This window comes from Dermacentor albipictus, chromosome 1, assembly GCF_038994185.2.
Source record: "Dermacentor albipictus isolate Rhodes 1998 colony chromosome 1, USDA_Dalb.pri_finalv2, whole genome shotgun sequence".
NCBI lineage: Eukaryota > Metazoa > Arthropoda > Arachnida > Ixodida > Ixodidae > Dermacentor > Dermacentor albipictus.
This window is the reverse complement of record NC_091821.1, coordinates 326571962-326587292: the sequence shown is the minus strand read 5'-3', so window position 1 is coordinate 326587292 and position 15331 is coordinate 326571962. Positions and strand designations below refer to the sequence as shown.

General features: G+C 46.5%; 1 protein-coding gene across 5 annotated transcripts in view; it reads left to right on the top strand.

The window, feature by feature from the left end:
• LOC135908910 (uncharacterized) overlaps positions 1-15331 on the top strand; it is a 662802-nt gene that overhangs the window by 52886 nt on the left and 594585 nt on the right. For 2 of the 5 annotated variants that reach the window (XR_010566490.1, XM_070535439.1), the window contains one exon: positions 9538-10754. The exons of the other annotated variants lie outside the window; for them this stretch is intronic. Coding sequence is in view for 1 of the 2 variants with exons in the window: in XM_070535439.1 (XP_070391540.1) it covers positions 9538-9710 (173 nt within the window). In the remaining variant the exon portion in view is untranslated. Of the gene's footprint in view, positions 1-9537; positions 10755-15331 lie in introns of those variants that run through there. 5 annotated transcript variants of the gene reach the window in all.

Genomic DNA, 15331 nt, shown 5'->3' with positions numbered 1-15331 from the left:
AACGAAACTTACGCGCATACGTTTTCTTTTTTCTACCTTGGCAATTCCTGCCGTTACTCTTCTGCACACTCCTGTTATCTTATTAGTGCCATAATGACCACGCGGAGCTCCAGTCAAAATAATTATTTTATTTAGTGTTCTATGAGCGGCAGCAGCTTCTCGCGAAAAGAAGCCGGTAGCGCGAAAGCAAACAAGACAAATGCACGAAAGAACGAGAGAACAATCAAAGCAATGTGAGCTCTACGGGAATGATAGGACAACATGAGAAAACACGGAAAACTAACGACACAAGATGACTTGACCTCCTATAGGAAGCGACGTGTGCGAAAAGCACGACGATGTAAAGTACGAGCCAAAAAGAGAGCAAACGGAATGTACGCATCAGCAAGCGAGTGCAAATGCACGTACTGCGAACAAGGTCGCGCAGAGCAGCTTCGCCTCCAAATTAAATCGACGGCGATTCGCGCAGAGCGAAAGAAAACGTCGAGGAGTAAAAGAAATAACATCAGCCCACGACCCGCTTCACCTAGTCCAATGTTTGCGAGACGTCGACATTCTCAAGCCCATGAAACATCAGCAAGAACCATCAGTAGTAGTTGGTAAGAGGCCGAACGATGTACCCGAAAAAGTAAAAATAAAAGAAAACGCTAATAACAAACGTACGCAGGTTAACGAACGTCTCAGCAAGGCCGTTAAACACGCAAATGTTCATCTTACTTTCCTAGTTTCGCGGACAGGCTAAAAAGAAATGAGTGAGGCTAAGCACGTTCCAAGATTATCCAAGGGAAGTCGTCAGTGTCCTGAAGTATACCAAGGAGGAAACCAAAAAAAGAAAAGAGAAATCGCAAGGAGCTCTCGGCGATGAACAAAAATAGATAAGAGGGAAGGTCGCCACCACGCGGTTCAATCTGGATGATTGGTTCTGAAGAGTTTCGCAAATAAGCCATCAACGCGGTCCCGTCGCCGCCTGGACATCGGCAACCGTTTATTTCGCCCCTGCGCCCCATTCCCGGTGGCGGAAGAACCTTCCACGTCCTTCCTTTTCACTTGATTCATTTTTCTATTTTTATTTTTTGTTTTCTTCAGTTGTGACCAAACCGAGGGACCCGGGAGCCTGACTGTCTGTTCCTAATGAAACAGATAGGAACTGCGGGGGAAAAGAATCATCGTCTTTGCAGTCACAAAGAAGCTCGCCTAATGTGCGCGAATCCATCAAGAAGCCCTGATGAGAAGAGTAACCCTGCGGCCAAATTTCCAGGAATCTTACCGGCACGTATAAACAATGAAGAAATGTGTGCTCTGTGCGACCCGTTGCTTTATATCACCTGTTATACAGCCGTTTACATTCTGTACCAACATAAAAGAAAAAAAAAGATTAGCATGAAAAGGTAGAAAGCTTAGCCTGTGCACCAATGGTGTCTCCTGCTAGACTGCGTACTGGCCATAAGTAGAGGGAGGCAGGGAGTCGTGAGGGGTGAATGTGCTTGCAAGACACTGGTCACCGTCAAGGAAATGCCGCAGCCTTTTGTGTGGCCTTGTCCCTGACTTATGGCATGGGATGTCCCATCAGATCAAGTGAAGCCGGGAGTTATAATTTGTACTGTTGACAGAACTTAATTAAGCTGTGTCTTTGGAAATGCCCCTGACGTGGAGGGTTCTTGCAACAGGCTGGCTAAAGACTACAAAGCTTCTATGAAAGCCGTCCATTTCAAAGGGTTGCCCAGCGTACAAAGAGAAATAAGAGAGAGGCAACGCTTCTTCACTTATTGCATGTACCTTATTTTCTTAGTTTGTGTGTGCTGAATGGAATTATTATCTCGCACCATTATCAACCCGTCCAAGCTACTAAACCTGCTCTGGGAGCTTTTGAGTAGCGGCGCAGTGAGCTTACATATCTATTGAAGTCTTCGTTTTTATACCCTCTTTTGTATCCTCAATGTTCTTTCGAGATTTAACAACAACAACAACAACAACAACAACAACGACGACGACGACGACGACGATGATGATGATGATGATGATGATTATGATGATGATGATGATGATGATGATGAATTATTATTCTCCATCATCTGGTCGCCACCGACTGCCTAAGGGGCATTAGGTGGTGACCGAGCCACGTTTACTTGTGGCGCGCACACCCGCGTCGGCTAGTGAAGCAGGGAGAGGAGGCGTCAACCCAGTAGCAGTGTCCGAGCGCACGCGTGGGCGTTGCGCGCGCATGGGCGACAATCTCTTTGACCTTGGGTGGCCTCGCGCTTGACCTTGGCTCTGACAACGTAAAAAAATGCATCGAATTCAAAAGGAAATATGTGACAGAGCGCTGGCTTTGCAGTAGATGCCAACTTACTGAGACTGACAGTGTCCTCAATTTAGCAGTGGACAAACCAATAATTAAAGCACGGAGTGTCGCAGGTTTGCGTAGCTGCAGATCTCCGCTACATTAGAATTGCTGTGGTCGAAAAAAAAGAAGGTAACTGCACTTGTTCTCAATTATGCACGATTTCTCTGTGCCGAAATTCTCACTGCACTGCAATACACGCTTTTGAAAAATGCCAAGTCGGGTTTACCGCAGTCTATCTTTTCAGGAAATGTGACGGCGACTGCTTTATTAAATTGTGAGCGCTAAGAATCGGACGCATCGTTCTTGCTTTGGCGCTTTTCTTTACATCCTTTTTAAAATCAGAAATACAGAATACTACACACGCTGCGCAAAAGTCACCGACAATACTACTACTGGTCGACCCCACTGCCGAAGAAACCAGTTTGACATTGTGTTTTTTTAGGTTCAGATGGACCAATTTTCATACGAGCTAGGCTGCTACAGGGTTATAATGCAGAACTCATAGTACGGTCTGTCTCTTGGCTGCGGTCCTTCTATTTTGATCATGACCAGCTGCTCTCGCATTGGCACATCGTCCAACAAAGGCCCATTGTGCCTGACACCTTCAGTGACGGATACAAATTTATATACGCTACTTGTTTTGCTAGTTCTGTTCTATGGTGGTAAGTAGACAGAGAGAGAGAGAGAGAGAAATAGAAGACAGCAACGGCAGGGAGGTTAACCAGAAGCACGTCCGGTTGGTCGTAAGTAAAACACCAATAACGTTCAGCTGCTGGTTGAATGAACCCTCTGTTCACCCACTGTCGCCGCATATAACTTAAGTGAGCGAAGGGTTGCAACACACGACGATTTTACTTGAAGCACTGCCACGCCTAACGGGATGTTGGATGGTTCGCGTTCCGTCTGCGCTGGTGAAGGAAGAACTTTTGTAACAGCTGCAACAAATAGTTGACTTGTGCATCTGGTCTCAGTCCGCGATGTATTGATATTATGAAAATAAAAACGAGATATATGACACACTGCACAATAAATCTAAATATATTTGTTTCGAATTTACGAGTGTTCATTAAAGATTCACAAAAATCTTGCTACCACACTGGGCGCATATTCACAAGACTCATTTACTCTAGAACTGTTCGTAAGAGGAAATTCTCGCAAATACTTATTCTGGGAATATGATTAGCGAAGATGGATGAGCAATGGCTAAGAACACTTATGAACGTGTAGCTTTGTGAATACGGGTGCTGTAGTTTTTCTAATACACTCTGAAGCACCTTGTAGCAAGCTTTTGCGCTTCACAGGTTTATCGACAGCCCATCATAGTTCATGACTGAAAAAGCAAAATGGGGCTCTAGATTGCTGCTACCACTTTTCTACAATGTAGAGCCCACTATGGAAACACTTTTCTTGGTTGAATGCCGCCGCCGACTGATTGTCGCAGCGATGGTCATATCTTTGATATGCATTCGCAGCCATGAGCAGCGGACACTCAATATCACGCAGTCACCTCCATGATTGTCCTCTTACCGAGCACTGCGGCCATTCTGCTGGTGCCGTAGGGATCTGCGCCATTTACTGCTCACACAGAGACGAGAGGAGATGGGAAGCCTGGTAAGAAAAGAAGATTCAATGAAAATTGCTTCAGGAAGCCTCTAAAGGCGTGTTTGCTGTAATGCGTGAACACTATCGACTGATAATTACGCCCCCAATTTCTATTTCTGCTCCCGAAGTTCCCTGCTGAAGCAGCGAGGTACCAGTTGGATTGCAACACGGGCCCACATGGTCGACCGCGTTGTGTTGGCTCAGGGGTTGTACGGCATTCACAGAAACCATCCCAGTTATGCGCTGGCCATCGCGAGAGCACGCAAGTTAGCCCGCTGTGTCCACGCTGTACGTCTAGCCTTAATTAGTTTTCGTGACAAGCCTTCCCGGGGAATCCGCAATCTTTAATGACTTGGCCAGTATTGATCTCTGAGGCGTATTTGCGTCCTTGTTCCTGCTTCGGCGATCGTTAAAACTTTACGAAACGGATGCAAAGACGTTACGCTACTAATCAATCTTATGGATAAGTTCACAAAAAAAAGACCCCCCTGCCCCCATCCACCTACCGGCTCCCGCATAAGAAAGAAGGCGCGAGAACCTCTTCTTTGTTTACGATCATATTGTTTAATATTCTTAGATGTAACACATTTACGAGTAGATTAAGCGAGATGAAAGATGTTTTCGCTACTGTAAACAAGAGAAAGTAAAAGTATGCCACGGAAACTTTACGGTTTAGTTGCATTCCAATAGAGAGTTCTAGCGTGTTCGATGTTCAGTCAAACGCAGGAGGTTTGGGCGGATTACCAAATGAGCGGGGGCGTAAACGTGAGTGGTCGGCGTGGTGAGGGTAGCCAGAGGCGCAATGGTTAGGCAGATAAACACGGAGTTTTTATTGCGGCTAACTAGTGTATCCTACTTTGTTGCTGGTGTAAATGTTCAGCAGGAACGCTATTACGAAGCTGCCAACAATTTACAGCAGGAGCCAATATTGGGTGCGTGTTTGTCTCGTTAAGCTTTGTGCCACCAGGTTTGTGCCACCACTAGCTGGATTCAGAATAAAGTTGTTTCCATCCATCCATCCAGGTAGCTGCATCATACGAGTCAGTCAAATTTATGCTTCTGCTTATCCAGCAAAACGTCCAGTCCGCTTGCGTTTACCGGAATACTCAGCACGCTAAAACTCTGTAATATGATCTGTACTCTGTAACTCTGTAAAATTCTGTAATTCAGAAAATCAGCCCTAGTAGGACATATCATCATACCGCTTGGTCTAGACGGTTTCGAACAGTTATATGTTCCATGGTACCCCCCTTGAAGGCCAGGCAATTTTTTTCACCTTCACTAAATTACTAAAAAAAAATCACCGATGATTACGACACTCCCTAATGCGAAACTTGAGCGCAGCTCTATACGTGTTTTCATTTTGTTATGTATTGGCTTGCGCGGAAAATCTGTCTCGTGTGGCACCTTCCAAACGGAGCGAATTGTGGCGCGTCTGTATCACTAATCGAGAGATAGCGAGACATTTTTGCCTCAGCAGCACAGAAGTGGCAACTGAATAGATTGGGCGTTTCTACTAAAAAATGTTCCAGGTGTAGCGAACTGAACGCGTTGACATTACAGAACACAGTGAAACTACTGCTAATCATGCGTCATGGTTGGACACAACGCGACATTTTCAGCACACTTGCTCGCTGCGCTTTCATACTATACCTATATTAACCTGTCCTTGGTGCAGGGAGTGGTCAATTCTTGCCCAGGTAACGTGGACATGTAAGCTAGCGCCTCCGAATTCCAAGTCAGCCATTATGGTGCAAATGTCATGTAACAGGCAGTGGGAGGGTTGGCTTGCATGCGAAGATCTAGAGAGCCAGAGACGTATCCTCGATCATGCTCAGTGAACCCCACAGACCAGTGGAGCGCTGGACTGAGGAACCTACCCACCGCCCAAAACCCCTATCATAAATAATGTTTATCATACCATTCCCTTGAGATGGCTAGACACATCTCTGTATAGATAAAAACTGAAGAAATTGCGCGCCATGGAGTGAAGATTTATTGGAAAAAGAAAAACAAATTGAAATGTTATTTGGGTGAAGACCTAAATAGTGGAGTGAATAATTATTGAGTCATTGGTTTGTTGAACAACGCACACCTGAAACTTCACTGGAAGATATCAAAATTCAAATTTTAGGCCTTGCGTTAGGCTTTTCGTGCTCAAATAAGAATATTGAGGGGACAAACTCAGAGTATCATATGCATTATGTGCATTGTACAGTGTAATTATCTATGTGCATTCGCAGTACAGAAAGACAATCACGCATGTAGGTGAACAGAACAACGAAACGCACGCAACTTCAACAGAACGTGCATTCGGTGCTGCGCGTTACTGACGATGCACTTCAAGGAAAACAGCGAGGAGAAGCAGACTGCTTCACAATGCAGGAGCGCTCAAGGACATAAAGTATGTGCGCTAGAAGCGTTGACGCCTGAGCTTCCGGCAGAATATGTATGAGACCCCCGAGTAGTGCTGGCGTGTAGAGCACCGCCGTAAAACCAGAGTACGCATATTGTTACAAGTGCGTAGCCTAATTTGCTTGAAAGCTTTTAGCGCAGCCCGGAAAGACAAACCCGTCGTCGCAAGAGAACAACAAGTAAGAAACAGCAAAGGAAAGAAAAATAGGCTGCTTCATTTGCATGGCACAGGGTCCTTCGCTGGGCAGGAAACCAAAGTTAGTGCCCTTACGGTTTACCTACGCACCAGAGCCATGATTCTGGAGCACAACAGATGCACAACATTGAATTCGGCTACGAATGACGGACTGCATTCTTCAACTCAGCGATTTCTTTTTCGAGAACGTTGTAGTGAATGTCGGCGTTGCTTAGAGATTTGCGTGGCCTTCCGTTTCTATTCTCAACTTTCATTTTTAGGCTAACAAAAGAAGCATGAATATGATAACTATAACTCGTTAAATTGTTGGTACAAAAAAATTCATGAAGTTATTAATTGGAAAGTTGTGAATTCTAAAGAGCACGTGACCGGCTTAGTGGCTATGGCGTTGTGCTGCAAAGCACGAGGTGGCGAGTTTCATATCCGGCTGCGACGGCTGGCAGTTGGATGGGTTCGAAATGAAAAAAAAAACGCTCCTGAACTTAGGTTTGCATGCGCGTTAACCAATTAGAAGTGATCCCAATTATTCTGCAACACCTTAATATGCGGCATCCCTCACAATTACACCGTGGTTCTGGCACGTAAAGCCTGAGAATTTGTTTTACATAGCCCGCAGCTATTGGCCAAAGTAAATGCAGCCAAACATGGTCACTATAATTTGAAAGACGTTGGACTATTCCTGATGCCAAAGCACAATTAAGTTGGGAGTCAGCCTCAATACCCTTAAATTTGTGAATCAACGATTGGCCGTAAATTCAGTAAAATGCTGTGAACACGACACGCTGCTGGTATTTGCAAGCAAAAATCCTTTCCGCTTGGCGCTATACACCGCGTTTACTTGCTTTAGGAATGGTTATCATTCCAAGGCTCCTCAAGCTTCGAAGAAAACAAGCCGGAACGCGTGAGCACTGAATAAGGAGACAAATTTATCGATAATCGAAGTTTCCGGCTGCTGTTGCGTGAAGAGTAAGCCAGTGCTTAGAGACACGAAGGATTCACCCTTACTTTCTTTTTCTTTTCAGGTTTTATTCTTTTCTGCATCCCAGAATAACCCGTTTCTATTGATTATCGACGGAAGAATGCGAGCCCAAGGGCATTCAAGGCTTTTCTATTACTTGAAGCGGCACTATCCGGGTATATACGCGCCGGCGAGGGCGTTCACATTAGAAAGAAGGTAGCTGTAAACAAAGCGCAGCTGCGTCTTTGGCAAAGCCTGAATAAAGGCGTGGAGAAGCTCTGAGTATAGCAGCGAACTCTCGGCACCTGCGTTGTTTCCAGCTGGCTTAGATGACTTCCCCTTTTTGCCTGGTTGTTGTCCTCGCAGTTGCTGTTCTTGTTTCAGTCTTAATGGCACGTGATCAAGAGGGGGCATCGGCCTGGCTTTACTGTAAAAGTGAACTTCTGTGCCTATTGTTGGATAATTTTAAGCATACATTATGTATTTATGTAAATGTGCCTGTTTGTACAAGTGTGTGCACGTTTTTGCGCGTTCTTGAGCTATAATCTCTGGCTTCCTGGACTCGTGTGCAGAGAAGAGACAGAGCTCGGAAGGAGAGAGAAGGCAGTGAAGTAAACGAAACGAGCTTCCGATTAGCTACGCTGCACTGGAGGTAAGAAAAATGAGAAACAGAAAGAAGGCAAGACGGAGCAAAGTGAACACAGCGTGCACGCGGCAGCGTGTGCAGAAGGGCCACGAATGGTCACTCAGACCTGTGCAGTTCAAAAACTGCTCTAGTGCACGAATAGCAGGCTGTAAGTTTTCGCGATTTTGTGGCTGGGCCCTAGTACAGGGGATATTAGGCACGGGATGCTCAGGGAGATCAAGTGAAGCCGAATGTTCCAGGGGACTGTACCCGTTGGATTACAAAAACCAAAATTTCAATCTCATTACTCCAATGTCTACATCACGCGGTGCTGAATAAGTTTGACGCCTATTTGTTTTTACCTGCATATGCATTGCGGAAAATGCCCTCAGCTGAAAAATGAGTATTTTGGAGCACTTTGATCGTATCGAGTGTTGTTTTCTCTTTACTTTTTTAGTCATAACTTTGTTGACCTGTGACGAGAAGTAGCCCGTGCCCCTTGGAGGCGCCAACCTCTTCTGCTTCAAAATCATTTAAAGATACGAAGAAATTCCAGCACGACAGATCTCACAATGAGTGTCGACATTATTACGATTAGCAATGAAGCAATTGATGTAGCGAGTAATCAAAATGCCAAATTCTTAACATCTGTGTAACCGACTTCTCGAATTTTCTGTTACCGACATCTTCCCTACTACTCTGTAGCCCAACACTCCTCGCTCAAAGCATGCGTTGCTCCCATTGTGTTCACTTCAGCTGACTTCTTTAGTTTTCTTTTGACAACTGCTTCCATCATTTCTTATGTTCTGGTCGTCTGTCAGGGACTCTACACAGGGACACATGCTAATTTTCACATATCTAGAGGTCGGAATTGGCGTGAAAGAGGTTAGAATCAGACATACGCCACATTTACCGCAATATAGATCAAGTGCCCAAACAGTGCTAATCACAAAAAACATAAAAAGTGTAAAAATATATTTACAGAAACAGAAAGAGCTACGAATGTTTTTACTGTGCATGGGGGAATGGACAGTGGGACGGGAAAGAGTGAGGAGCGATGATGAAGAGGAGGGCCATAAGTAACACGTACGTAGCGCTGCGACATCACTAAAGCTTGCCAATATCAACGGCAACTCCGCAATGACTGACCGAGCTGATCGAACTATAGTCACGGACAACTTTCTGTGGCAAAGAAGAGAGAGCTACGGAGGCAAAGTACACACAAGTTAGAGCACATCTGAAAAGAATCCTGTGTTTTCATCCACGTTAGTTTAAGCTGGGTAAGAGAAAACATAAACACCTTATTAGCAACAGCTAACTAGCATAAAACACACCACTGAATGTGAAAGTTTACTTTTTTGCGGCTTTTCCCTTCCACTGCCCCTCCCTCTGCGCAGGCAATGATGGCGCTGGCTCCCAGCGGTTGCAGCGACGGCAATGCTGCACCGAACGAGGATCGAAGGAGCAAGCAATGCATGAGTCACCAAGATTTTCCAGGAACCAGAAGGCCCTAAGCCTGCCTGGCTTCCCGGTCGTAAGCTTCGCGAAGATGCGGCAGACCAAGTGGTAGAGCCTCCCAGTTGTCGAGGTCTTGCCGGAAACAGGAGGCCCTAAACCATGCCCAGAGGCACACCTTGTCCGGTCTTCCTCCTCAACCTCGTTCTGACAAGTGCACACAGCAGGTCGCCGGAAGTAGCAGCCGCCCGTTCGCTGCCATTCCACTCCTGTTAACCGCACCACGCAGTTAACAGGAGGGGAAGATAGCAGATGATGATCGTTGCTGAAATGGCGCTGCTTCCACTACCGTTGCAAACTGACCTCAAGCGCCCATGAGATTCTCGTCGTAGCCGTCGTTGAACTCCTCTTCTTCGGAATCGTTGTCATCATCTTCAGTGCCGCTGCCGCCGGCTGGCATCGAGGAACTGCCGCGAGAGTCCGAGACTTCGCCCTCCTCGTATTCGGACGAGGACGACGCCCCGCTCTTGTTCTCGGCTTCGCTACCCAATGAGCGGTTTTTCCGAGCAGTTTTCTTCGACAGCTTGCCTTTGCGTGCGCTGGCGGCTCCCTTACCGTCAATGGTCCAGTCGTCGTCACGCTCTGACGTCTCCGAGTCGTTTGACGCGGCCGCGCCGCCGGGTTTGGAGCCACGCATGGTGTCCGTGCTTCGACAACTTGTCGTGATGATAAAGTGCTGCATCGCTTTGATGCAGTAATTGCACTGGCAAGTCTCTTCTCCAACGGTGGCGCTGGGAGCTTCAGCAGCGTGTGTCCCATGCCAGACCCGATGATGATGACAGAGCTGGTGGAAACGCTCCCAGAGCTGCAGCTCGCACCGCGATGATGGTTACACATCAGGCCGCCCGCCATCCCCACAATCAAGGTCGGTCCCGGAACGCAGCCGGGGCCCCACGTTACGTGCGCCAATGTGGGAACGGCGCGGTTCCTCAGTTCACGCCGGCAGGCCCTAGTCCTGGGTGGCCGCGCCCAAGAGCGCCCAGCCGAGCCTCGAAGCACCACTCGCGCTCATGATTCACTGCGTCCTCCACTTATTCGACTGCTGGCTCCGATGCTGGAGTTCGCATAGTATGTAAATATCTGTGTGCGTCTGTAACCGTTTTCCCGCCTACCTGGATCACTGGGTAGCTAGTGGTCGAATGGGTAACGCATCGGGCTGCTGTACTGAGGTAACAGGGTTCTTGCAATGGGACTGAGTAGGTACTGCTGTTCGAATAAACGCTTTGACGCTGACATAAAGCACTTACTTGGTAGGGTCAATAGGACGTTGGTGATGTTCAATGAACCTCTTCGATGCCAACGTGCCACTGAGTGTGCAGTCTGCGATGGAACAATTATCAGCCTTCGCACGCGCCGGTGTGCCAGAAGGGGGTGCAGCATGTACAGAAAGAATCGCGAGAGAGGAGCCTGGTTGCCGCATGACGCTTCGTCGGTGGTCGCACTCACCGGTGCGCCATGCATTTCGGAGGCCACACGCAGAAGGCTTCGTGATGTCGGCCCTAGATGCCACCGAGTGTTCTTACGGAAGTGCTATAGAGGAGTCCCACTGCAGTGCACGCCTCATTCATAACTCGTTTCGTTGGTGGCAATCCATTCTTTCAACATACTGATTAAACGCTAACGCATGACCGTCGACAGTCATCGTAGAATGGGTCCTGCCGCACTTTTTAAATCTTATTTTGTTTTGTGCTTCGTTTTTCCCTGCTTGCGAGGATCTACTCACGAACCGTTCCACGAAGCAATCCGCTTCAAGAAATGATTCTAGTCCAGTGGCATATACGAATTGCGAAAGCACTCTGGCTGGAAAATATTGCCACCATTGTTGCATTCGTTATACCGCACGTGGTCTTCAGCCAGGAGCTATTTTTGCGAAGAAGATACTGCGCGGCTGATTTAGTGGTAATGTTTGATAACTACAGTAAATAGAAATAAAAATGCACATAGAAATACGATGAAGACCAGCACCATCTAATTCTAACTATATTTATATATTATCTATTATAGTGCATAAGTTCACTTTTTGTGAATGTATTTTACCCAGCCGCCAGGGTGCGTGCGTACATCCATGCGCGCATACACACACACAGACACACACGCACACACACACACACACGCACACGCACACGCGCACGCGCACACACACGCACACACACACACACACACACATGCACACACGCACACACACACACACGCGCACGCACGAACGCACGCACGCACACACACACAGAGAGCGAGAGAGAGAGAGAGAAGCTCTTACGTTAGAATGGTTCGCACGAGCAAATAAGGGTCAAAGTTTATGCTGCGCATATGATAAGCGAAGACGACCGGCCAATGGGACAGAACGCTTACGAACACAAAACCTTGTTAACTTGGCCCCAAAATTTCACAGGTATGAAGTTTTCTCATGGCACAAAGCACACCACCTACAATACCCAAATTTGTTGAATGTTGTCGCCAATTCTAGAGCGACTGAGGCGAGGCTCCTGAGATTGTGCACGTGTCGTGTATAGCTCGTATGCTAGAAAGAACATTACCACCACTGATTACTCTGGAATGTACGAGGAGTGATGTGTAATCAGCAAGCGAACTAAACCTATTGGATTATATTGGACGGCTTACTTCAGAGCGACTCCCGTGTTGCTTACCGTTCTTGGTACGAATTCGGGCAATAACTAGTTAACTTTTAACTCCTATTACTGATAATGACTGCAGGGCTGAATTCACGGCCTTTTCTTCGTAAGTGCTGTTTACAGTTGACCGGCTGCTTTCACTTATATGTCCAATACCATTGTTTCTTGGCATCTGCTGGGATAATAATTTTACCTTAAGACTTCTATAATTTTTTTTGTGAATCCTGGCCCTCGTTTTCTGCCGCCTCTCAAATGTTCAATTATTAGCGTGATCTGATCCTGCCCATGCTGATGCTGCAGATGCTATCAGCGAGTACTGGTACTCGTTCTTCGGCGTCACTAAAACGTGTAAGTGGAATGGTAATACTAATCTTGCCCATCCTGGTGCTGGACAGACTATCACCGAATACTGGCCCCCTGTCTTCCTCATCACCAAACGTTGTTCTATTATTCTGACACTAAGCCTGCCCATCCTGATTACATGGCGCTCTTTGGGCATACTTGGCCTTTGCGCCATTAAAAATCAAACATTCATTCATTCATGCCCATCCTGATTGGGGAAATACTATCAGTGAATATTGTCCTTGTTCTTTCGCGTCACTAAAACGTGCCAGTATGACGATGCTCATTCTTCCCAACCCAATGCTGAAAATACTATCTGTGAATACCTGGCCTTGTTATTCCACGTCACAAAAACGTGCCAATATCATGATGCTCATCCTGCCCATGCCGATGCTCGGAATGCTATCAGTGAAAACTTGTCCTTGTTTTTCCGCGTGCTTAAAGCGTGCCAGTATCGCGATGCTCGTCGTGCCCGTCAGGACGCTAAATATACTCTCAGTGAATACTTGTCATTGTACTTCCGCGTCCATAAACCATGCCACTATCGAGGCGCTCATCCTTGCCATCCCGATGCTCGAAATACTATGAGTGAATACTTGTTCTTCCGCGTTCCTGAAACTTACCAATATTATCTTTATGCTGGTCTCACCTATACTTATGCTGGAGGCAGTATCACAAAATACTGGCCCTCGCTCTTACCCGTTACCAAAACGTGTCAGTACGTACTATCAGTATGAAAGAATATTGTCCAATGGAAAGAAGCGCTCGCGGACGAAAATCGTTATCAATTCGGCCATGAAATTGATTCACGTAAGTTATGTGGTAAGCTTGCGGTTTTGGAATTTGATGTAGGGATGATGCCTGTTGTTGCGGCCATTGCTGGCGTAATGCGTTCTTCACTCTCTTTCGGAGAAATTACACAGGCGTAGGACTCTTGCAACATCCGTTTATGTTATATATGAAGAGCTGCGGGCACTCAGACGTTGCGCCGAGATGAAGTACAGGCGAACTAAATTTATATCAGACTTTGGGACACCACGCCGCGTGCAAAAGAACATTCAAGGATACTTAGACAAGCTCGACGGACAACGTTGGAAGTCATTTTCCACCAGCCTGGACCCAAGAAAACCGTTGTCCACGATATGGCATTTTGTAAAAGCGCTACCATCTTCTCTAGAACAATACGTGTGTTGCGAGCTTTGGCTTTCATCCAGACGCGCAGTAAGAAGGAGATCGCGGGAGATTTTTGCATGCGCCTCTCCGGATCTACAACAGCGGTAGCTTTGCTGCTCAAGTGCGCTCCTCCAACAGTGGACTATCGTCTCGACCTCCCGTTAACGTTGCAAGAGTTAGGTGCACCGATGTCTTCTTCAACACATTCAAGTGCGCCTGGGCCTTATGGCATTACCTATTCTACCTCGCGCCATCTAGGCCCTCGAGTGAATGAAGAGCTTCTGGCTTTGTGCAACCTCTCGTGGTCCTTCGCAACTGTGCTTGTACACTGAAAGATAAGCAAGATCGTGGCAATATTGAAACCTGGGAAGAAACCCTATGCTATGCTTTCTTAGATATATGAAAAACCATGGAACGCATGGTTTTGAAGCGCCTGGAGTGGTTTTTGGAGCTAGCTAGGAGTAGCATTCTAGAGACATGCTGTCCAGGCGGACCCCTCCTCCTTTCTCTTCAATAAAATCTGCTCCTCCTCCTTGCAGTCTTTCTGCGCACTCCCTGCTTTTCTTTTTCATTGTGACATTCAGTGACCAGAATACGCTAAGGGGTTTTTGCTCCAACTCGGCACCTGTATATCGGCGAATGCTTGTGCAAAGCTAAATTTTCACGTGCGAAACGAGATGACAACGAAAAATGCACATTGCATCGCATAGCTATAGAACCTCAAATGCCAAATTTGACGTTTCTTTTCTATGTGTGTATTAGGACAATAGCACTATCCTGTCGTACGTTATAAAGTGTGGCAGAGAATGGCGGAAATTTCGGCATTGAATTCGTTGAGTCATATGCCATATATTTATTTAAGAGCTTTCAGATAGCAATATCATGTCATGATGTGTGTGCGCATAACACCGCTTTGAATGGCAAATTGGGACACAAACCGGCTCATTGAACTTTTCTGCCCAGGCTTGTCGATGGAGTTAGATCCTAGTATCAGTGCCAAATCAGCCGTTAAGCGAAGAGGGACAATGGTATAAAAATTTGGCGTTCTGTAGTGAATCACAATGGTTATGAAAACGACGATGTTAACTTACTCCTGCGCCTGTAGACGGGAACCACGACTACAAATATAAGCGTAATTACAAATATATATTTTGGTGCTCCTATGCTAGCACGTAAGTACGCAGAATCAAGCCTTTGAGCATTGCATATGGTTCATGGCTGGCAGTTCTAGCAGATGGTGCAAATGTGCTCATATGTTTACGAACAAGTGAATCGATTTTGCTTGTAGTATTTTCTTCCCATTCCCATTACCATTCCCATTTTTCGTATTTTCTTTTTCCTCGTTGGCCTGTTCATCTTTAAGGCATCGTTGGTATCTGTGGATAACGCTGTTAGAGGTACCCGAGAGAGCTACTTTTGCTGACAAGTCTCGAAGCAAACTACAGCAGCCGCATCGCAGGCGCATATATGAATGCGGGATGAGCGGCGGGCCTGTCATTTATTTTCGCGCCACCTATAATCAGAAGTTAGG